Source organism: Eriocheir sinensis, chromosome 36 (genome assembly GCF_024679095.1).
Source record: "Eriocheir sinensis breed Jianghai 21 chromosome 36, ASM2467909v1, whole genome shotgun sequence".
Lineage (NCBI taxonomy): Eukaryota > Metazoa > Arthropoda > Malacostraca > Decapoda > Varunidae > Eriocheir > Eriocheir sinensis.
This window is the reverse complement of record NC_066544.1, coordinates 3,699,920-3,723,972: the sequence shown is the minus strand read 5'-3', so window position 1 is coordinate 3,723,972 and position 24,053 is coordinate 3,699,920. Positions and strand designations below refer to the sequence as shown.

Sequence of the window (24,053 nt, the reverse complement as noted above, 5' to 3'; positions counted from 1 at the left end):
ACTGTCCAAACCCCTTATGCAAGAGTCAACCAGCATTTTGACTCTTTCATCCCTCACGCTGGTAAACTCTGGAACAATTTCCCTTCATCTGTATTTCCTCTTGCCTACGACTTGAATTTTTTCAAGAGGAGGGTGTCAGGATACCTCTCCTCCCGAAATTGACCCCTCTTTCGGCCACCTCTTTGGATTCTTTTTAGGAGCAGCGAGTAGCTGGCTTTTTTTTATTATTGTTTCCTTTTCTTGTGCCCTTGACCTTCACATTTACATGTACAAGATGGACGATGTGGTTTCTTCCACACTATCCTCTCTGTTGTCTCTGGTCTCCCCAAAGTTGAACAAGACATTGCCCGCTGCTGTGATAGGGAATATTGTTACCAGTCAGGTTACAAATCAGGCCACTGACTTACAGATTGTCCTAGGTCTATTCACCTGGGGCCATATCCACGAAAGTGTCTAAGGCCGATGCTACTTAAGCACAAAATCATACATAGCTTATGGTCAACGAGTTAGGGCCGTCGTAACTTATCGTGCTTAGACCATTCTCTGTTGATGTCGCTCGTCTCGCTAGAACGCACAGCGAGCAAAATTTCGACATGAATCATGTTAAATAAAACATAGTTATACTTACATTTTCTTTGTTTTTTATTTTAATAATTTTACAATACAATTTTTGACCAAATAACACGGAGTGAATGACAGTATTTCTTGGAAAAGAAAAATATTAAAATACATTCCCGTTGGAAACGAGAATTTGTGTAAACAAACAGTCACCAGCTCAGTCACCAGCCTCACGTCCTATACTGTACAACCTGCCTTCGGCGTTGTGTGTTCCAACTCTACCAGATCTCCTCCTGTCCTACAATACCAGGTAAGGCTTGAAGGTATTAAAAATATTGCTTAATGGTATTTTATAGGAAAACTTGAAAAGATCATTCCAGTATAAGTTAGTCAATTCGTTCACATGGTGGAGTCAGTTTGCCCACTCGGTTGAGTCACTTCACCCTTTCTCGATTAATTCCTTTGGTTTTTGTTAAGTTACGGTAATATGCCCTAAGACGAAAAAGAAGTGCACCACTTGAAATAAGACATGTTTTTCAGACACTTCTTCTATACCCTTTTTTGTGCAAATGACTCCACGTGTTCAGCGGGCTACCAACGGTTACGAGTGCGTGATTGTGAGGTTGAAGATGGGGTTTGAGTTTAGCTACAATACTTAAAGAAGGTGATATTTAGCAATAAGAAATGCACAAATGGTTGTATTTTAACAGAAATAACACTCTTGGGGAAATTCCCTAGGGTGCTGTTTCTAAGTCGTTGCACAAGACAACAGTCACATTTCTGTGTTGTGTGCATAACAGTACAACCATTAGTGCTTCTATTGCTATCTGCACATATGATGTATATGTTAATATTTACCATTGGTTAAATTTAACATATGTGCGAATGATACTTAACCTAACTAACCTAACCTAGACCTTAGCCTAACCTAACCTATAGTGACATGCATTTCTTAAGAGTATTCGCTGCAATATGTTTTACTTTTATAAATCAAATAACGTTTTACCACATGATTTATGTAGTCAATACTACTTGCAGGCAAAAGAACTCATGAGTGTGGGTGAAATGACTTACCTTTTTTTGGGCAAACTGACATGTGGGCGAAATTACTGTAATCCATCTAACCTACATCATCATGTGGATCTGCTCATTCTGGCTATCTTTAATTATATATATATGTATATATTATATATATATATATATATATATATATATATATATATATATATATATATATATATATATATATATATATATATATATATATATGGTAAAGGTTCAGCAGAGCTACAGCGCCTTAATTTGGCTCTAATTTCTTCCACTCCGTACAAATTTTATGAATATTTAAATCCTTGCAGTTGTCCAACGATGGAAGCCACTCCACCCAGTAAACGGAAGAGGAAGGCAAACTGGGGGGAGAAAGAAACTTTCCGCCTGGCAGAACTGTACATGGATGAGGTACAAACCTTGAAGTCCAGCTTCAAGATGCCGGGAGTTTCTAACAGGAAGAAACATGAGATATGGGAACAAATAGCCGAGGAGTTGAATAACTCATTCAACAACTACAGGACCTCGGCTGAAGTGAAGAAACGCTGGTTCTTCATAAGTTCCCGGTCTCGGCAAAAAATCCAGCGATTCCGTGAGGAACGGAATAGGACAGGTGAGTTAATTTTCTAATTTTTGTTTAAATCTTATCTAACGGTGTTATACACTTAACAGACCGAACTTAAAATGGTACACCTCCATATCGAGAAATTAACTGAGTTCACGGAAATGCATTTTTTTCTCATTCATCCATTAACTTATTACATTTTTTATCTCAGCTGAAAACTATAGATTTTCAGGACGTACCTGTCCCTCTACAACCTTTGTATTCAGAGAAATGCAGTATACATTACCATGTGTCCATTTTTTAGGTGGTGGTCCTCCTCCCCCTCCACTGGATCCCATTGACGAACTAATTGAGGATATTCTGGGACCAGACAGCAAAACAATAATGGGTGAGCCTCAAGTCGATGATCTGATGGATGTCCTGCGTGCTGACATGTGAGTAGTTATTTCTTTCCTGTGTTCATTTTATATGAATCACTCCCCTGCTCTACCCTTTACCGCTTCCTTAAACTGACTCCACTCCACCTCAACGACACCTACCTCTTTGTCTCTTTCTTCCCTTCATTCTATACTCAAATTCTGCAGCTTTACCCTCTTTGCTCAACTCCCTAATTTCTCTGAACCTCTCTTAATTTTACCCCAAATACTAGAACATAGATTCTAATTTATGCTTATTTTTCAATCAAAGCAATGTTATTAAAATAACCATTTTGGGTAAAATATTACTTCCATATTCATATTTCTATTCATTGTGATTAAGGCTTCATTCAATAAAAAGAAAGGAAATTACTGTCAGTCAGTTGTTTATATCATTCATTAATTGAATTTTTTTTACACAAGGCGCCGGCCAAAGGCACAGCAAAAATTAGTAAAGAATATAAGATAGATTGTGTTCATGTAAGGTAATATAGTGTATAGATTATATAATGTAGTATACTATTCTAGGAGTGATTTCACTATGCTGGCAGGTGTGTCCTTGCATCTTCCAAGCTTGTACACCATGTAATGATTAAATCCATTGCTTGCAGAAAGGACGTGAGACCTGCTGCAGGAGGAGCAACAGCAGATCCGTTGGTCGGTATCAATAGTTACGAATCTGCAGATGCACCAACTGTAATATATGTTGATGCATCTGCAGAAGAAGCGCTTCCCCCTTCATCCACCCCCTCAGAAGATCCCACCACGGGACAAATGGGAGCTGTAAAGGCAGTGGAGTCTGCTGCCCAGGAACACAAGGCAGCTGCTCAGGCAGTGGCATCCGCTGCACGGGCCCAAGAGGCAGCTGCCCGAGCACAGAGAGTCCGCTGCGAGGGCCAAGGAGTCCGCTGCGAGGGCCAAGGAGTCCGCTGCGAGGGCCAAGGAGGCAGCTATGCGGGCCAAGGAACAGGCTGCCAAGGAGAAAATTGAGGCCATGAGGCTTAAAGCTAGATACTATAAATTTAAACTAGAAAATAATTAAACATACAACCAAATACTACTTCTGTTATTTCTAACATTATTAAACTATTATAAGCTTAGTTCTCATATGTATTGTAATTTGTACTTATACTGACACTGCTTTTTTTTGCATAGTTTCTGACTATACAATTAGAATTTTGACTGTGGAAAGATATACTATGGTGAAGCTTTCTAGTCTCCTTTTTAGAAAACAATCATAAGAAGGTCATCAGAAATTGTGGTTAGGAGATGAGAGACTATGCTAATGGGAATTTAAATTTATCATAATGCATTAAAAGGTAGGAAACATTACCAAGGTAGGTACACGAGGCCCTGTTGGAGGACGTTCCATCAGTCCTCATTGCTGAGAAGAGAAATGATGACATTAAGAGAAATGTATAAAATCAATGTGAAGCAAGTATACTTATTTATCTATTTTTATCGATCATATCTATTTTTCCATCTCTCACCTGTTCACCCATCCGTCCCACTCCCCACTACCACCTTCATCTCATTAGTGATCTTCCAATAAGTAATTAATTAAATTAGAACATAATACCAGTTTCTCTTGCAAAGATTCAACTTACTTGAAATGCAAGGTGCAGAATGCATCCCGATAGGCACGACCATCATTACGGTGACCACCGGGCGCATTGGCAGGTTCTTCTGCAGCATCATTTAATGGCACTGGGACTTGTGCCTCTGCACCCATTGGTTGCTCGTCATCCAGAGGAAGAGGAAGATTCCTATCCTTGCAAATATTGTGCAGCATTCCACACACATGAATGATTTTGCACACCTTGAGGGGGGGCCTCAATCGTACCTCACCATGCAAAACATGAAATCGGCGTTTGAGTTGTCCAATTCCACGTTCAACAATACTGCGTGTAATTTTGTGAGACCTGGATGAATAACAATGGTAATTAATTGTAATTAATTGTTGTACGTTGTTGTCCTAGTGGTAATCTTGTTGAGTTAGTCTACACTTCATAGCCTAATCACTAAAAACCCTTAAATAGACAGAAATCTACCAGGAAAAAATAGTTTCGTCCTCACAAATGAGAAGCAGCAGCGGCACACACTCACAGTACACGCAGCCATAGGAATTTCCTACTGGAAACGAAACTAAAGATCATTAAGCCCTTGGATCGTAACCTAGCCACTCGATAGTAACCTAGCCACTCGATAGTAACCTAGCCACTCGATAGTAACCTAGCCACTCGATAGTAACCTAGCCACTCAATAGAAACCTAGCCACTCGATAGTAAACTAGCCACTCGATCGTAACCTAGCCACTCGATAGTAACCTACATTGCCCCAAGTAGATAAATCTTTAATAAATCACTGTCAGTTACCACCCAGACAATACACCTGAGGGTATGTTGCGGCTGCTCAATGGGCGTTTGCCCGAAATAGGTAAATCTTTAAAAATCACTGTCAACATGATAAATAATTTGCGGTGGGTATATATGGGGTTCAAATTGCTCAGGATGAAAAGCTCTATCAGATGAGAAGGGTAAGTAAAGCCATCTCGAGACTGGTGTACGAGTAAAAAAAATACCTAATGTTCATATGATGAGTTAGTGGTTATCAAAGTTTCAGCAAAAAATATACAGGACAAAATTTGGGACTCAACTCTCAGTGGCCGATTCTCAGGCAAATAGTAATTTAACTTTGAGCACAGGTTAAGGTTTTTAATGCATAGGGCGTTGAGTCAGATTTAGTACTAAATACACCCCATTCCCAGTGTTAGTTCTTACCAGTCTCACTGACTAAACTACTTATAAACGTTATATCAAAGTCCTAAACCAAAGTAACCTTGATTTCACCTCCTGCCAGAAAAATATTTAAATGTTTTAGTGCATGTTATATATATATATATATATATATATATATATATATATATATATATATATATATATATATATATATATATATATATATATATATATATATATATATATATAACTTATGTTACCAAGCCCAATACTATCTTTCCGAAATGAAACTTAATCCAACCTAACCAAACTTAACCTAACTACTAATACCACTGCTGCTGCTGCTGCTACTGCTATCAATAATAATAATAATAATAATAATAATAATAATAATAATAATAATAATAATAATAATAAGACAATGTATTTACCTATTATATCGTGACTGAGGTCCAGGCAGTGGACGCAGATAAGGTGTAAGGAGCCATGTCTTGCAGGGGTACCCACTGTCTCCAAGCAAGTGACTTCCTGCTGGCACATATCCTCCGTCAAACAATCTTGACAATCCACTGCTGTTCAAGATACGTGCATCATGCACTGACCCTGGCCACTTGGCAAGAATGTCCAATATTCGATAATTGGCATCAAATACAACTTGGACATTCATGCTGTGATACCCCTTCCGGTTCACATACACTTCTTCTTGATCCCTCGGTGCCACAATTCGGATGTGTGTGCCATCAATGGCACCTACGATGTTAGGGAAATTGGCTATAGCAAAGAATTCTGCTTTCTTTCGGTCAGCGCTGTCTTGGGTGACAGGAAAAGTTATGAACCTCTTGAGGACATTAACATCTGCAAGGGCGTCTATAGTTTTACTGATGGCTCTGCTGATGCTGGACTGTGAGGGGCCAAGGTCATCACTGCTACATTGTTGCATTTTGCCAGTAGCAAGATATCTTAAGGTTATGAGAACCTTCAACTCCGGGGTGAGCGGGTTAGACCTGTTGGTATCACTCTTCAGCGCTGCCCTTACAAGGTTGGTAACAAATAATATACCTTCCCGGTCTAACCTGTACCTCTTGATGAGCTCAGCATCATTAAGTTCATTTAGAACGTCCTTTCTAAGGTAATTATTCCCTGGCTGATGTGGTTGTTGCTCTTGTGGCGCTGCCATCTTGATTGTTTACGTTCAAATCCATCGTCCTTAAGGGCTGGTAAGACAGGGTCCAGCCTGTTTTACCGCTAAGCACGATGTTAGGGCCGTCGAAAAATTTTATGTACGACGTCAGGCAAGTTAGGCACGATAGCCGCCATTTTATTTTGCTATGGACGACGGCATCGGCCTAAGACACTTTCGTGGATACCGGCCCTGGGATTCCAAGAAGGTTGTCGACCAGCTGTATGAGTACAGAGTAACCTGCAGCTATGATGAGGTTGCGAGATTCAAGAAGTCGGTTGCCCATGCTTCTTATACAGACACTAGTGTCCAGGGAATCTTTGACTCAAGTGCTGGTCTCATCCAGATCATTGCTGACAACTTTGATGCGGACATTTGTTCCTCCAATGGCAAGTTGTCTACTCATGCACTCGCAATGATAGCATTCAACCTTCAGTAGCTGAATCATCAGAAAAGACAGGGGAAGAACAGATTAAGCGAATAAAGAAAGAAGAGATGCCTCAAAAGTTTCCTGAAGATGATGACCTTCTGAATGTGACTTACCAGTGTACACAAAGGCCGGCTATGACTGAAGTACCATGCCCAAAGGTTTCCCAGAAGACGACATAGTTTCGACAGGTATCAAACTCAAGAGCTGAGGAGAATGACTTGCAGTTTCTTCATGACGCTATTTCTCTGGAAAATTATCCTGAGTACAATGGTTTGTTAAGGTCATTATTATGTACATTTGTGGAAAAATTATTAACATACCAGTTTTTAGTGCAGAAATTTGAGTGTTTCACCTATTGAAACCCCTATTTTGATGTATTACATGTCTCTCTAGCATAATTTGAGGGCACTAAAGTAAAACTTCTATAAGCGGAAGCCGTTTTGGCCGCCATCTTGGATTTCTCAAAATGCCCAAGGGTGAGATTTCCACACCCACCCAAGGATGTTAACATTGACCCTATACAACAATAATCCACAGAGAAAAAAACTTTATCAGAGGCTTTGAGGTTAGGGTCAAATTTCCAGTTTGGCAGACAGACTATTAAGATTTTGTCCTGGGATATAAATGGTGTAAAAACTATGTTGGAAATATTGGCGGTGCAAAGGGCACTACTCTGTTACGAAATAATTAGCTTGAACGAAGTTTAGACGTCACTACTAGTACTAGTCGTTTCCTGGCTGGGTTTTTTTTTTAAAGTGAAGTGAGTGGCTCAGTTGAACGAGTTGGAACGGTGTTACTATTTCTAAGAAATACTCATCTAAGTGTGTAACAGACGTAAGTATAGAATAACAAATTTTGATTCAGCCTCGTTGTGTCCCGAAGTCCTAGTTTGAGTTTTGTTACATATCCCTACCTGACTCGGAGTATTACTCCCATGATTCATTTGCTTTTATACAGGAGAAGTTCAAGACAAGTGAGTGCAATGATTATTGTGTAATTCTATACAGGAGAAGTTCAAGACAAGTGAGTGCAATGATTATTGTGTAATTGGTGATCTGAATGCTAGGTTCCGTACCTCTGTTCATGAGTTTGTGAGACATACTGACCTTGTAAATTAGGAAAAAATATCGTACCCAAATATACCAGACTAGGTACGAGGGCCTAATGAAAATGCCTTTATTTGTTAAATACATGTAAGGAACGAAAATTATGTTGAACAATGTCAATATTTGGGCTAAGCATTTTCCGAGTAGCAAGACCTATACAAAAGGTAACGAGTGGATCTCCGAATTGGATACTTGTGTGTTGTCACTCCGTGCTCAGCAGGGTGACAGAATTATCGGTGATTCAGAGGGAAAGTTTACCGTCGGACCACACGCCTATTGCTGTGACTATGACTTTGCCTGGCGTGGATATGGAGAGCCTGTGTACCCATACCAATCACTTGGGTGATCATGCTGTATAATGCAGTTATTCTGGCCGGAATAATCATATTAACAAACCTGAACATTAGAATGAAATAGATGAAGAAATAGTTATGAGTAACTTAGCTAGTCAGTAGACCAACCCAGCTAGATAAACAATTTCGAGCAAGTGATCAAAACTATTATATACAACTTGTATGACTGTATGCCTTGTAGCAGGCGGGAACCTCAGAAAGTGCATGGAGAAACTACTTCAGAAAAGTGGGAAAGATTGCTTGACAACAAAGGTGATTTGGAGTTATGGAGAGCTGTAAACTGGACAGGTGAAAATAAGTGACATTAAACGCTGATGAACGAGTTATTTTCTCATTCTTCTCCTGAAACGCTTTGTAAGATTATTCATGAGTTTGTGAGTACCTACAAGTAGATATGGTCAAGGTCATAATCCTTTATGTATTTAGCATATATTGTGGACTGCAGTTATAATCTGGTGATAGTTAATGTTTATTACGGTAAGTTACCTAATGTTTAATGATGAGGCTAATGTTATGTTTTAAGGTTATGTAATATTTTTTATACTTTATAATTTGGTCAATAAATATCTATCTATCTATCTACCTGTCTGTGTGTTTGTTTGTATGTGTGTGTGTGTGTGTGTGTGTGTGTGTGTGTGTGTGTGTGTGTGTGTTCCACGAACCATCAAATGTAGCCGCAATTAATTGCTTACGACCTCAGGGTACAAGCTGACACACACACACTGAGCTCAGTGTTGTAATGGTTTGCGTGCTCGCCTCTAAACAAAAATATCATAGGTTAGATTTTCTCGCGGAGTGGAGATGGATGTGCAGTCACCGTGCTGACTGCATGTCCATCCATCAGTGAATGGGTACCGGATCTTATGTAGTTGGGTGTTGTTTCGCCTTCCGGGTGTGTGGAGGTCAGTGAGAACCGAGTTACCAATCTTTGTGTCGTCTGCAAATTTACTAATGCGATTATTGAGTCCAACATCCACATCGTTGATGAAAATAATGAAGAGCAGTGGGCCTAAAACCGAGTCCTGAGGGACGCCACTAGTGACCGGTGCCCACTCTTGAGTTAAATCCGTCAATCACCACTCTTTGTTATCTGTTGCTCAACCAATTCGCGATCCATTGGTTTACTTGACCGTCAATACCTGTTTGCTTTAATTTACAAAGTAATTTATGATGTGGGACTTTATCAAACGCTTTCTGGAATTCAAGATAGACTACGTCCAATGATTTGGTTACATCATAAACTGAGAAGAGGTCGTTACAAAAGGTCAATAGGTTTGATGGGCAGAATCTTTTGCTACGGAAGCCATGTTGTGAATCCCCAATTAATGAGTGGCTTTCGAGGTAACTCACAATTTTGTATCTAATTATGCTCTAGAGTAGCTTACCTACAATTGAAGTTAGACTAATGGGTCTGTAATTGCCTGGTATTTTTTTTGTCTCCTTTCTTAAAAATCGGTGTCACGTTAGCCTTTTTCCAATCCGAAGGGACGATGCCTTGTCGCAAGGACATATCGAATACGGTTGTGAAGGAGGAGAGTATTTCGCTCTGTGTTTCTTTATGCAGTATAAGATATACTTTGTCGGGTCCGGGACTTTTATTTGTTTTGAGTGAATGGAGAGCTTTAAGGATTTCATCGGTTGTTATTTCAAAATTAGGCAATGCATGCTCGAGATTTACATTAGTACTGGTGTTGGTGGTAGTGGGAGGAAGACTTAGTATTAAACACCGAGGAAAAGTAATTGTTTAAGAGGTTTGCAATGTGTTGGCTGTCAGTCATTAGTGCATCATCGCTGTTTATTAAAGGTCCAATTCCACTTCTGATCGCCTTTCTGTTGTTTATGTAACTGGAGAAGGATTTCGGATTATTTTTACAGTTGGCTGCAATATTTTCTTCATATATACGCTTTGCCTGACATACTAATATTTTTATTCGTCGCCTGGCATCATGATAAAGTATAATGTTTTCGGGCGTGCTTTGTTCTTTCTTTAACCTGTAAAACAATTTTCTCTCCTTGACTGAGTGTTTAATTTCGCTATCAAACCAAGGTAGGTTTTTATTAGTGTTAATTCGCTTCTCGCAGAGAGAGAGAGAGAGAGAGAGAGAGAGAGAGAGAGAGAGAGAGAGAGAGAGAGAGAGAGAAAAAGGAGAGAGGGAGAGGAAGAGATGGAGACGGAGAGTGAGTAACAGGTAGAGAGAGTGAGAAATAGAGAGAGGGAGAGGCAGAGAGAGAGAGAGAGAGGGAGAGGCAGAGAGAGAGAGAGAGAGAGAGAGAGAGAGAGAGAGAGAGAGAGAGAGAGAGAGAGAGAGAGAGAGAGAGAGAGCAAAAAAAAAGAGGAGGAGAGAGAGTAATGAAGTTTCAAGGTAGGTTTCAAGGAAGTTCATCCACTTCAAACTGGAAAGGCTCTTTCACTCCCTCACGAATTCATTCTTTCCGCATTTACTCTCGCTGCTTCAAGGATTTACGAGGCTTACTTTCATGGCTTCAGCTTGTTTGTCTCGAGTCAAGGTCACCACTTAAAGCATTCACTCAAAGACCTGTTATTTTTTTATGCCAGTAAATCTTTCGTAACACCTGGACGAAAACCCCTCTTTTATACAATGTTCAAGCACGCGCACACACACACACACACACACACACACACACACACACACACACACACACACACAAACACAAACACACACACAGAGTACATGCATAAAATATTGACTTCCTTGGGGCGATCACAGATAACCATCCGACATTTTTACACGATTTCGAAGCGCATATTACTAACCAATACTGCTAATACTTGTACTACCACACTTCTACGGCTACATATACTGCTTCTATCTCTTCTACTACTACCACAACTTTTTTTTAAAGCAAGAGAGACATTTCAAGGGCAAAAAACAAAATAATCATAAACAAAAAAGCCCGCTAAACGCTGCTCAGGCAGAAGGAAAGAACGAAAAGCCAACGGAGAGGAAAATTTCAAGTGGAGAAGTCTACATACTCTTCTCTTGAAATAGTTCAGGTCGTAGGCAGAAGGAAATACTGACGAAGGAAGGATGTTCCAAAGTTAACCAGAGAAAGGGATTAAAGAATGAAGGTGCTGGTTAACTCTTGCATAAGGAATTAGGATAAAACAGGGATGAGCAAGAGTATAAAGTCGTGTGCAGCGTGATCGCGGGAGGAGGAAGAGGCATGCAATTAGCATGTTCAGAAGAGCAGTTAGCATGATAATATCGACAGAAGATAGAAAGAGATGCAACACAGCGGCGGAATTAAAGAGGTAGAAGACTGCTAGTAAGAGAGAGTTGATGAGACGAAGGGGAAAGCATGTGTCGAGAAATTCGACATTATAGCTATCACGGAAACATGGGTAGATACTGCCAACAAAAACTTCATGTCTGAGTATGAAATAGATGGTTACCAGATGTTTCACAAAGATAGAAAGGGAAGAAGGGGAGGGGGGGTGGCACTTTATGTTAAAGACACACTTAAATGTTCCGCTAACAACTCTATTCAAACAAATGGCGACTCAGAATCAGTTTGGGTGGACGTCCACAAAGGGAAGGACAAACTAATTCTAGGGGTTCTTTACAGGCCACCCAACCTCAGCAGGCAGGACACTGATATATTACTACAAGAGGTAGGCAGGGCGAGCAGGAGCAAAAATGTCTGCATAATGGGGGATTTTAACTATAGGAATATAGATTGGGAAGGCGTGGTGGGTGATCTAGAGTCTGAGGATTTTCTGAAAGTAATACAAGATAATTTTCTCAAGCAGACAGTAACAGAGCCCACCAGGGGTAACAACATTCTGGACTTGGTCTTAACTAACACCGAGTATATGATCAGCGAGCTAGATGTTGGGGGAGAATTAGGTGGCAGTGATCACAAGGAAATTAGGTTTAAATTAGACTGGGCGGTGACCCATGAACTCAACCCGGTGTTGGTGCCCGACTTTAGAAGAGCTGATTATGAGGGGCTCAGAAAACACCTTGAGGAGGTAAATTGGGAAACCTTAGGGCTGGATGAGGGCCAGATCTCAGGGCTGGAACCGGAAAGACAGGGAACCATGTAGAAATGACCTACAATAATTTAGTTAGAGAAATTGCAGAGGGTCAGAGACAGCATATCCCTTACCAAGCACGTAGGAAGGAAAATAACGACCCCAAATGGATGACCCGCAGACTCAAGCATGAAATAGGCTTGAAGAGAGGAATTTATAGGAAAATAAAGAACGGAGAGATCCACCTCAGGGGTAGGTATGTTGAGCTAGCCAGGTCGGTGAAGAAGAACACCCGCCTTGCAAAAAGAAATTATGAGATTAGGGTAGCCAACGAGGCCAAGAGCGATCCCAAGGGCTTCTTCAAATTGTACAGGACGAAAACAAGGGACAGAATTGGACCGTTGAAAACAAACAAGGGCGAGCTCGTTGAGAATGGAGAAGATATGAGCCAAATGATGAATGACTATTTCCTCTCAGTTTTCACGCAGGAAAATCTAACAACCATTCCGGAGAGAGTTCAGATATATGAGGGTGACGAGAACGACAAGTTGAGGGATGTGATCATCACTAGGCAAGTAGTCCAGGATGAGATTGGTAGGTTGAAGAAAAACAAATCGCCGGGCCCAGACGAAGTATTCCCAAGGGTTCTGAAAGAGTGCAAGGAAGTCCTTAGTGGCCCTCTTGCCGATATCTTTAAAATGTCGGTAAATTCTGGGTATGTGCCCAATCAATGGAAAGTAGCTAATGTGACGCCGATTTTCAAAAAGGGAGACAAGTCAGCCACCTCAAACTATCGCCCAATTAGCTTAACATCAGTTGTGGGAAAGATGTTAGAGTCGATTATAGCCAGGAGCATTCGGGACCATCTAGAAAAGCATAATTTAATTCATGACTCACAACATGGGTTCACAAAGGGTAGGTCTTGCCTTACTAACCTGTTGTCCTTCTACACTAAAGTAATCGAGGCGGTGGACAGAGATGAAAACTATGACATATTATATCTAGATTTCAGTAAAGCGTTCGACAAAGTCCCTCATCACCGGCTATTACTAAAATTACAGGCTCACGGCGTAGATGGGAAAGTTTTGAGCTGGATCAGGGCGTGGCTTAGTGGTAGGAAGCAGAGAGTGCAAATCAATGGTAAGAAATCTGAATGGGGCAGTGTTACGAGTGGAGTCCCACAGGGGTCGGTGCTGGGTCCTCTGCTTTTTATTATTTACATCAATGACTTGGACACAGGAATCAGTAGCGATGTCAGTAAGTTCGCAGATGATACCAAGATCGGTAGAGTAATCCAATCAGACAGCGACGCTACCGTTCTCCAGGATGAGCTTGACAGACTATATGATTGGGCGAGGAAGTGGCAGATGGAATTCAATGTCGGGAAGTGTAGCATTTTGAGTGTAGGTAGGAATAACCCTCACAATTACTCCTTACATGACACTCCTCTAAGCAGGTCTGGGGGTTAGAGAGACTTAGGAGTCCTAGTGAGCGCTGACCTCCGTCCTAGGGCTCAATGCATTCAGGCTAAAAATCGGGCAAACAGAGTACTAGGTTTCATCTCAAGGAGCGTGAGCAATAGGAGCGCTGAAGTCATCCTCAAACTTTACTTAGCACTAGTTCGACCTCATCTCGATTATGCAGTTCAGTTCTGGTCCCCCTATTATAGAATGGATATCAAGATGTTAGAATCTGTACAGAGGAGGATGACGAAGATGATTCAGGGGGTGAGGAACTTGCCTTATGAAGACAGGCTAAAGCAGTTAAATCTACACTCTCTAGAAAGGCGAAGGGTGCGAGGAGACTTGATCGAAGTTTATAAATGGATGAAGGGATTTAATAAAGGGGATGTCAATAAAATTTTGAGAGTGAAAGAGCCAGGTAGGACGCGTGGAAATGGTTTTAAGTTAGACAAATTCAGATTCAACAAAGACATAGGCAAGAATTGGTTCACTAATAGAGTGGTGGACGAATGGAACAGGCTTGGGAGCCATGTTGTGGGTGCCAATACCATAGATACATTCAAGAAGAGGTTAGATAAAGCCATGGATGGTGAGGTTAGGTGGGGTTGAGTGTACAGGAGCTGCCTTGTATAGGCCAACCGGCCTCTTGCAGACTCCTTACGTTCTTATGTTCTTATGTTCTTATGTTCATCCACTCCCCATGTCTCCACTCTCTCTAGCACAGCTGTGTGTTTGGAGCCCTACTCCCCCTCAAGATATGCGTACTCCATACGAGGGCGGACAAGGCCCCTATATATGGACAGCATTTGAGAGGGGAAAAGTATCCAAAATTTCATTCCAAAGCTGGATGTTGCGCCTACGTACGCAACGACATCACTTGCTCTCGTGCCCACGACCTTGACTCTTGAATTTTCCACCATCTGGCTAAGACTTCATTGTTATTCTATTACTAAATACATGTGTGCTGTTTATCTCTCACCTAACTCTACTAATTATGTAAAATTCTTTGACTATTTGAACTCTAAAGTGGAGCACATCTTGACTCACTCTCCCTTCGCTGAAATCTCCATCTTGGGAGATTTCAATGTTCACCACCAGCTTTGGCTTTCATCCTCTTTCACTGACCAGCCTGGTGAACAAGCCTACAACTTTGCTCTCCTCAACGATCTAGAGCAGTTGGTTCAGCACCCTACTCGTATTCCCGACCGTCTTGGAGACAGGCCCAACATTATAGACCTCTTCATTACCTCTAATCCTTCTGCTTACTCTGTCAAACTGTTCTCTCTCTTATTTCTGTATCCTGTCCTATCGCTCCTGTTCATCCTCTGGACCCACCGAAGAGGCGATGTTTTGGCATTTTGCCTCAGCTCAGTGGGACGACCTGAGGATGTACTTTTCCGATTTCCCGTGGAATGATTGCTCCTTCCAGGAGAGAGACCCCTCTGTGTGTGCCCAGCGCATCACAGAGGTAATTGTCTCTGAAATGGAGGCATACATTCCACGTTCTTTCTCTACTCCTCATGGTAAAAAGCCTTGTTTTTTAATCATGCTTGTTCTCGTGATATTAAAGATAGAGAGGCATCTCACAATAGGCTCCAGAGCCTTCGCACTCCTTTTAACCATGAACTTTACATTTCAGCCCGGAATCGTTCCAAATCTATTATCCGACTTACCAAAACCTCTTTCATCAATAGAAAATGTCAACACCTCGCTTCTAATTCTTCCCGTGACTTCTGGCACCTAGCCAAAAATATCTCCACCAATTTCACTTCTTCCTCTTTCCCTCCTCTCCTTAACCCTGACGGGAGTACTGCCGTCTCATCTATCTCTAAGACTGAACTCTTCGCTCAAACTTTCTGTAAGAACTCCACCCTGGGTGATTCTGGGCATATTCCTCCTACTCATCCCCCCTCTGACTCTTTCATGCCTGTTATAAAAATTCTTAAGCATGGGGTCCCTCAGCACACTTAGGTTCTCCCCACGGCTACCTGCGGATTAAGCGCCCCGGGGAGAATAAACTCATCGGCCAAGCATATTCGTTTTTTCACTCAATGGTGCACCGGCTACGAGTCGAGCCGATAGTACCTCTGCTTTCATTCTTCGTTTCTCCTCGACACTTGTACATCTCTTCTTGGTTTAACAACTTGATGTATAGACAACTAAAATCATTGCAATATTATAAAATGTAATGGATTACCTATCTATGGATTAGATAGTACTATATCCACTCCTTTTCACATAAGGCACCACTATCGCCATGCAAAATGACTGTTGAAGTGACATAAGAAATACATATTTACAGACATGCTGACAGCACATAAATTTGATGTGCAGTGTGTCGAAACACAAGCTCAGTGTTACCACAGGATGTTAGGGGACACGTAGGTGCTTATGATCGTGGCAACAGACGCTGGGTTGACGCTAAATCAGCACTCATCAGCACCGGAACGTTGTAAGTTCCGGCAAGTCATCACAGGCGAACCAGCAACGCAAATAAAAAGAGCAAGCAGCGCCAAGGAGAGAGAAGACGGGTAGCGGGCGGAGCTCATCCGATCCGCGCTAGGGGTGACTTGCTTTTTGATTTGTGCTACTTACCGCTCACATAAACTTTGTAACTATTGTGTAAAATTATCAATACCATTTTTATACTAACAACCAACCACACACCTTTTAATGTCCCAGTGAGAGAGAGAACTAAGTGAACAAAGTGAACTTAACGGCTTCCGCTCGGCCACTCATCATCTTCCTCACTTAACTAAAGGCTATTGTGTTATCTCACCTATTACAATCAACTTGTGAAGCAGGCAATGGTAACACCGACCCTGTAACGAGTGAGATAACAGCTCGCGGCTTAAACTAACACTTGACACGAACCACCTTAAAAATAACACTTAAAAACGGCTTACAATCTGACCAGTATTTGATTTATCAAATGACAACATTCACATCACATAGCAGGAGACTAAGCTGGCGGTTGTTAAAGCCAGAATGCTTAGGCTACATTTGAATGATTATATACAAGCTATTTTTTTATGAATAAACTAATCTCTTAGATAAGGATGCTCAAGTTTGTGTGATTCTGAATTAAATATTATCCAAAATTTCGCATCTGATCATCCATGTAATGGATTTGGATCATGATGACGATGTTTACACGAGTTTAATGAAAGGTGTGAAATGAATATAAACATATATTGAACGACCCCTTTTACCCATTCCATTAATTAAGACATGAAACTAACTTCCTTGAAGAGTATTAGTTAAAGCAAACAAACACACACACACACACGCACACGGAATGCAGCAAAATATAAGGGTATCATTCCATTTTGTGGACAAAGAAATGATGAAGAAAATAATAACAACAATGATAAGACCAAAACTTGAATATGATGCAGTTGTGTGGTCGCCTCACAAAAAAAAGGATATCAGAAAGTTGGAAATGATAGAGAATTTCAACTAAAATGGTCCCAGAACTTTCGAATATGACGTATGAAGACAGACTGAAGCAGATGGACTTGACGACACTGGACCAAAGAAGGAAGAGAGGAGATCTGATCACGCTGTACAAGTTGGTAAATAATTTTGATGAGGTGGATAGAGATGATCTTTTATTAACTGCGAGAACGCAGGTGCCGAGAGGATATGGGAAGAAACTAAATAAAGGAACCTTTTTTTTTATTACACCAAAGGAGACGGCTCAAGGGCAATAAAAAGTGTAGAAAAAAAGCCCGCTACTCACCGCTCCTATAATAGACAAAAGTATAGAGCAGCCAAAACAGAGGTCAATTTCGGGTGGAGAGGCGTCTTGATACACTTCTTGAAGGAGGTCAAGTCATAGGCATTAGAAAATGCAGACGAAGGAAGGCTGTCCAGAGTTTACCAGTGTAAGGGTTGAAATAGTGAACTTAATAAAGTATAGGTTTCCACATAGAAGTGTTGACACATGGAACAACTTGCGGGAAGAGGTGGTGGAGGCGAAGAGTGTCCAACAAATGAATGAAAGACTGGATAAATGTAGATATGGAGACGGTACTATTATAGCTTAGCTTGGGCCCGGCCAATTATGGGAGATGGAATTTAGTGCAAACAAGTGCCATATTATGGAAATGGGAAAAAGTAGAAAAAAAGACCAAGGAAAACATACCGGATGGGAGAAGAAAACTTAAAGGTGGTACATGAAGAAAAATATTTGGGAGTAGCGATGCAAAACACGCTATCCCCAGAAAAGCACATAAACAAGCTTGACAACACTAGAACAAGGAAGGGAGAAAGGTGATCTGATCACGCTGTTTAAGTTGGTTAATAAGTTTGATGAGGTGGATAGTCTCGGTGGAGTCGAGCAGTGTCCAACAAATGAAGGAAAGGCTGGATAAATGTAGATATGGAGACGGGACTATTAGAGCTTAGCTCGGGCCCAGAAGACTACAAATAGGTAAATACACACACACAAAAAAAATCTGAATCATGTTCATATATGGACAAAGGCATTTCCTAAACTAATAATACAAATTTAACCTTTTTGCCCATGTAGCAATAGTGGCTGGTACTGTACATGTGGTATTCTGGAAGATGTATTTTTCCAAGAATAACACAGTCCTCTGTATTTGCTTTGGGTATTCCAAAGGCAACACCTAGTAGCTGTGACACAATGGTTCACAGCTACTTGAGAACTTTGTACTCCTTGACAATAATAGAACATCCCCACTCACGTACAGTTGATAGCCAGCATCTTCCCCAACAAGCACTGTTTTTGTGTTTCAAAAAGTATTTTTCATAAAAGCTTCCGAGAGTATAATTAGAATACAAGAATATGAACAGACGAATGACGATCTTTTTGACCGGAGGAGGAGGGCGGGCGACGGTCTGATGTCCCTCTCGCTTTGATGAAAAAGATTTCTTGTATCGAGCACCGGAGTTACTGAGATCGTTAAAACGTTAAGACACGCTTTCGTTGAAAGCAGTTCGGTGCTGTATGACCCTTTTTGTTGCAGTAGTTGCACACAACTGGGTGTGAGTCGTCCTTCTGGATAGCTGCAATAGGAACGCCAGGTGAAGCCTTGTGGGAGTCAGGGGCGGATACGGAGGGGGGCCCAAAAAAAAATCTACGCCCCCAGAAAATCTCGAGTGTATGCGGATAGTGGGAACAGAACTGACTGCTGCAACTATAATACGGAATGTGTCGTCGGCTGTAAGCATATGCAGGCGCGGATACGGGGGTGGGGAGCCAGATGGCCCGGGCCCCCCCAAAAAAATGTTAGAATAACTAAAATATTTGACCATGAATTAAGAGGCGCGTTTGAGCCAAGAATAGGAAATATCCCCTTAAATTTCGATTTTCTGTTTTTCGCATTTCTACTTTGGTATATCTTCATGGTTTTAAAATATCTTAGCGGTACGATGCCTGTTTCCAATGGAAATTAGTCATTATCTAACACTATCTCACTGTCAGCTGCAAAGCAGCTGACTGACGAAGTTATTGACAAGGTCTCCTCATACTACACAAAGGCTGTCAGAGACAAGCATGAGACTGTCGATAGCATGAAGTCAGCGATAATGATCAGCTATTATCACCACACTGCCACCAAAAATTAATAACATCGGCTGTGCCCCAAGAGTCAATCCTCATGGTGTTGGGTGCAGAGAAGCCTGGCAAAAGGGGAGAGACCAGCACCACACACTGACAAGAGGATTTACTTGTCCCACATATCATACGACAACCTCAGCCTCATCAGGACGGTGTACCGTGACCTCACAAGACCAGAGCTGCTGGAGAAGTGCCTGAATGGGAGGACACAAAACATAAATGAGAGCATACACGGAAAGGTCTGGAGGAAGGCTTCAAAAGACAAATTCTGTGGCCTACATAGTACTGTCTTAGTGTCCCTGGTCACAATCCTGAAGCATAACTTTGGGCACAATGAAGCCAACCTCCTGACCTCGCTTGGGTTCAAGAGGTCCTCCAACTTCATAGATTCTCTTGAGCGGAAGGAAAAGAGGACAAGCAGAACCAAAAACGAGAAGAGGAAGAAGAAAAAGACAAGAAAGCCAGCCAGCAAGGCAGCAGAAAACATTACAAGCCTGGAGGCTTCTGAGTAAAAACCTATCTACAATGAGTGGGGTGGTGCCCCATGATACCCACACCATCGAGTGTATAATATCCTTTGAAAGGGAGGGGACCAGGTACCATAACTCAGAAATATCTGTATAATAAAAAATGCATTCCAGAAATGGCATATCAAACATATTATGGTAACGAAATGTAAAAACGATGATTTCTCGAAATGAAAGTTATAGACATTTTGGGTTTAAATTCTGATAACCTATAAAAGATATTTCCAATTGGATAAGTTCATTCAATAGGGTAATGGTAAGACTATATTTCCATCAAGACAAAACTATTTTTTTTTTTATATATTTTACAGGCGAAAGCGGAGCGCTGGGCATTATCTGTTCCGGTCTTCCAAACTATCAAAGAAGCCCAGACACACGCCAGCACCAGCATGTTCTCCAATCTCGCTATTCTCTTGAAAACTCTGTTGACGCTTCCAGTCTCCAACGCGGAAGCCGAGAGGTCTTTCTCAGCATTGAAAAGGCTGAAAACCTATTTGAGGAGTACCGTCGGCCAAGAGCGACTGAACGGACTTGCCCTCCCCTGTGTCCACTATGATATCCCCATTTCAGTCGAGAGTTCGGCAAATTCGGCGAAAAAAAACCGCCGACTACTGTTTGCTTAGTGAGGCACTTGTTGAATACTTGGGAATTTGTAAATATATTTATTTAGATCAGCCAATCTTTGCAAATGTGTTACATCAATTCCATGTAAAAGAAGTCCTATAAGAATTCCTTTTTATCTTCAGCTGTGTCTAATTTTACATATTAACTCTTTTGTAAAGGTTCGAGCCAATTTGATGTAAACGACACCTCATTTATGACTCCAAGTGGAAATTCTCGGTTTCGGGAAACAAAAATTGCATTACTTGAAAATTTTTAAGGCAATTCGTTGGCTTCTTATGCACATGTTCCGACAGCTGCCAAGCGTATAACGCGTCATTTGCCATTTAAATGGTTTCGTTTTAAATGTCCGTTCTCACTGGCGCAGCCACTCTCACCACAACGCCTGTTTGTTTGGTGTGTTTTAGGTTATCAGGCAGCGGCCGCACTCGGTGCATTGGGGCCTCCAGACAGCGCGAGCGATATCTGGGACAGGGAACATGTACTCGCGAGTATTGGCAACCTGTTGCTTTGTTTTGTTTTTGTGAACATGTGACAGTGATGCGTGTGAGCAAGAAAAGGAAGGCTCTGCTTGACTCGAAGCGCCAAAATGCCCTGAAACGGCGGAAAAGACAAGAAAATTCGGAGGCAGCCACCAGATCTCACCAACCCTCACCACGTCAGCGACGGTTAGTGCCTAGCCAATCTCCACCTCGGCATCGTTATCTTACTCACGTGATTCACAAGTTTCAGCTGCCAATTTTAGACACAGTTTGTTGCCAGCAGACTACAGAGAAACTCATGCAGTAAATGATGATAATACAATATTTGTTATATCTTTGGCAAGACTAAAATCCTTGTCCCTGGCAACAATGAGGTGGGTGGGAACTACTGACACCCTGTTATTTTTATAATGTAGTATGTATGATATATTATTTATAATATATTATATGTATAATTATATAAATAACAGAGCACCAGGAGCCTTGACGTCATGCCTCCCTGACACGTGCCACAAGGGTGACCTAAATGTGTAGCAGTCACCGCTCGAATTCCGTGCTCCTTCCCCTCAGTGACATAAGAAAATGGGGCGCTGTAAACACAGACTAAGATTATCAGTGTTTTCATGTCAAATGTTCATCGTCTGTACTTGTCTCAGTCCGTGTCGCGTCTTCATCGTTAACTTTCCTTGTCCTCGTGTATCTTCCACTGTCTGTCTTCGTCTGTCGACGCCCTCACGGACTGCCGAGGCCCCTGACACGCTGGCAGCTAGCGCCTTCACACGCAGTTCCCTCGATGCACTCTGACTGCCGTGGCCCCCGGCGCGTTTACGCCAGTGCCTTTCGCCCATCTCCACGCCGCTCGACTTCACCATACCTGACGACGACATGCAACTCTTCCTCTACTACGGCGGTGTCCTTCAGAGCACCACTCTTCTGCTCAGGACCCGTTTACGTGGTCCGCGATTTTGGAGTGCGGATTCAAGCCTTCCAGGATCTATTAAACAGCCAACCACTCAACTCACCGCAGCCCAATTCACGCAGCCCACCTCACGCTGCTCAACTCCTCGCTGCTCAACTCCTCGCTGCTCAACACTTAACTCACCGCAGCCCAATTCACGCAGCCCACCTCACGCTGCTCAACTCCTCGCTGCTCAACACTTCAGCTCGACTTACCGTAGCTGTCCTCACTGCGCTACTCATCTCAGCTCGACTAACCGTAGCTGTCCCCTACGCGCTACTCACCCCAGCTCGACTCACCGTAGCTGTTGTCACCGCATTACTCACTCCAGCTCGATTCACCGTAGCTGTTGTCACAGCATTACTCACTCCAGCTCGACTCACCGTAGCTGTTGTCACCGCATTACTCACTCCAGCTCGACTCACCGTAGCTGTTGTCACCGCATCACTCACTCCAGCTCGACTCACCGTAGCTGTTGTCACCGCATTACTCACTCCAGCTCGACTCACCGTAGCTGTTGCCACTGCACTACTCACTCCAACTCGACTCACCGTAGCTGTTGTCACTGCACTACTCACCGTAGCTGTTGCCACTGCACTACTCACTCCAGCTCGACTCACCGTAGCTGTTGTCACTGCACTACTCACCGTAGCTGTTGCCACTGCACTACTCACCGTAGCTGTTGCCACTGCACTACTCACTCCAACTCGACTCACCGTAGCTGTTGCCACTGCACTACTCACCGTAGCTGTTGCCACTGCACTACTCACTCCAGCTCGACTTACCGTAGCTGTTGCCACTGCACTACTCACCCCAGCTCGACTCACCGTAGCTGAACACTACTCAACGTAATGCATCTCAGCGCAACTTACCGCGCACCTCAACTCAACTCAGCGCAACGTACCGCGCACCTCAACGCAACTCCACTCAGCGCAACTCACCGCGCAACGCTACACTCTGCAACGCATCACCGTATGCCATAGCGCCCCAACACCAGGGAAGCTTTCGTTCCTCCTTCCTCGTCACTGGGGGGGGGGGGGAGTAATCTGTAGCAGTCACCGCTCGAATTCCGTGCTCCTTCCCCTCATGACATAAGAAAATGGGGCGCTGTAAACACAGACTAAGATTATCAGTGTTTTCATGTTAAATGTTCATCGTCTGTACTTGTCTCAGTCCGTGTCGCGTCTTCATCGTTAACTTTCCTTGTCCTCATTTATATTCCACTGTCTGTCATCGTCCTTCTATTGTCAAATTGTACACATAGTTCCACAAATACACATCAACACCTATGTCACCCACACTTCACAACATTCACACAAACGCTTACACAAACAAACACCTATTATAGGTGCTGTCCTTGTCCTAATGACCTTTGTGATTTTTGTCCAATAAAGTAACTCTGGCGGATTAGTACATATTTGCAAATTATGCCTTACTGTTTGATCTGTATGGTGTAATGTAGTATACAAAAAACTGCATTTATAATCGAAACTCAACTTTTCGAAAATATAGTGTAATAATATCACATGTAATTTTGCGATTTTGAAAATAACATCCATAGTTTATTAGAAATCAGTCTGCTCAGCTATAGGTTTAGAGGAATGGGATTCTATGGCTATCATTTTTGTGGTTAAAAGAACATTACTGTACTCTACGTAGTATTCTTTTATTCCATCATTTCAAGCATATATCGCATTTGCCTGAATATGATACTTTTACGCAAAAACTACTGCAGCGAATTTGATTATTTTAATGACACATTCGAGATGAAAAAAAAACAACGATCGACCTATTATAATAAATTGGGTTTGTAGGAACGGACAACTGAGAGCAGCAGTCAAGTTAAAGAATATCCACCTTCAGGTGCCTGTTCCTAAAACTGTGAAAACAGTACGAGGAGATGCACTGCCAACATTACATGTACCGACATCATAAGGTAAACAAGATGTACTGTTTATGTAGGCGATGCTCGTATTTTAAAGTGAATATTTTTCAATATACTGTTACGTCACCAAAAGAAGGGTA

General features: G+C 42.0%; 2 protein-coding genes across 3 annotated transcripts; one reads left to right on the top strand and one right to left on the bottom strand.

Annotated features, from left to right (window-relative positions):
* The first annotated feature begins 434 nt into the window (after nucleotides 1-434).
* On the top strand, nucleotides 435-4,228 carry LOC127007631 (uncharacterized). The gene is made up of 4 exons (XM_050878783.1): nucleotides 435-868; nucleotides 1,917-2,218; nucleotides 2,475-2,604; nucleotides 3,198-4,228. Exons 2-4 carry the CDS (start codon nucleotides 1,927-1,929, stop codon nucleotides 3,574-3,576), a joined length of 801 nt encoding a protein of 266 aa, XP_050734740.1. The 5' UTR covers nucleotides 435-868; nucleotides 1,917-1,926; the 3' UTR covers nucleotides 3,577-4,228.
* LOC127007629 (putative nuclease HARBI1) lies at nucleotides 2,956-6,697 on the bottom strand. 2 transcript variants are annotated; one of them, XM_050878782.1, is made up of 4 exons: nucleotides 5,756-6,697; nucleotides 4,194-4,508; nucleotides 3,920-3,970; nucleotides 2,956-3,557 (listed from the first exon to the last, which is right to left on the bottom strand). In XM_050878782.1, the coding sequence occupies exons 1-3, from the start codon at nucleotides 6,499-6,501 to the stop codon at nucleotides 3,958-3,960; spliced, it is 1,074 nt and encodes a 357-aa protein (XP_050734739.1). In that variant the 5' UTR covers nucleotides 6,502-6,697; the 3' UTR covers nucleotides 2,956-3,557; nucleotides 3,920-3,957. The 2 variants fall into 2 exon arrangements, with proteins under 2 accessions (XP_050734739.1, XP_050734738.1); XM_050878781.1 differs by having other exon boundaries at nucleotides 2,956-3,970.
* Nucleotides 6,698-24,053: the final 17,356 nt, after the last annotated feature.

What these genes read in the sequence shown, in the direction of transcription:
- LOC127007631 (XM_050878783.1), top strand. Translation starts at nt 1,927, where the DNA reads ATGGAAGCCACTCCACCCAGTAAACGGAAGAGGAAGGCAAACTGGGGG. An exon ending in TGAGGAACGGAATAGGACAG is followed by an intron (nt 2,219 to 2,474) that starts GTGAGTTAATTT and finishes TCCATTTTTTAG; the next exon opens with GTGGTGGTCCTCCTCCCCCT. An exon ending in GATGTCCTGCGTGCTGACAT is followed by an intron (nt 2,605 to 3,197) that starts GTGAGTAGTTAT and finishes CATTGCTTGCAG; the next exon opens with AAAGGACGTGAGACCTGCTG.
- LOC127007629 (XM_050878781.1), bottom strand. Translation starts at nt 6,501, where the DNA reads ATGGCAGCGCCACAAGAGCAACAACCACATCAGCCAGGGAATAATTAC. An exon ending in CCTCAGTCACGATATAATAG is followed by an intron (nt 4,509 to 5,755) that starts GTAAATACATTG and finishes TTATTCATCCAG; the next exon opens with GTCTCACAAAATTACACGCA.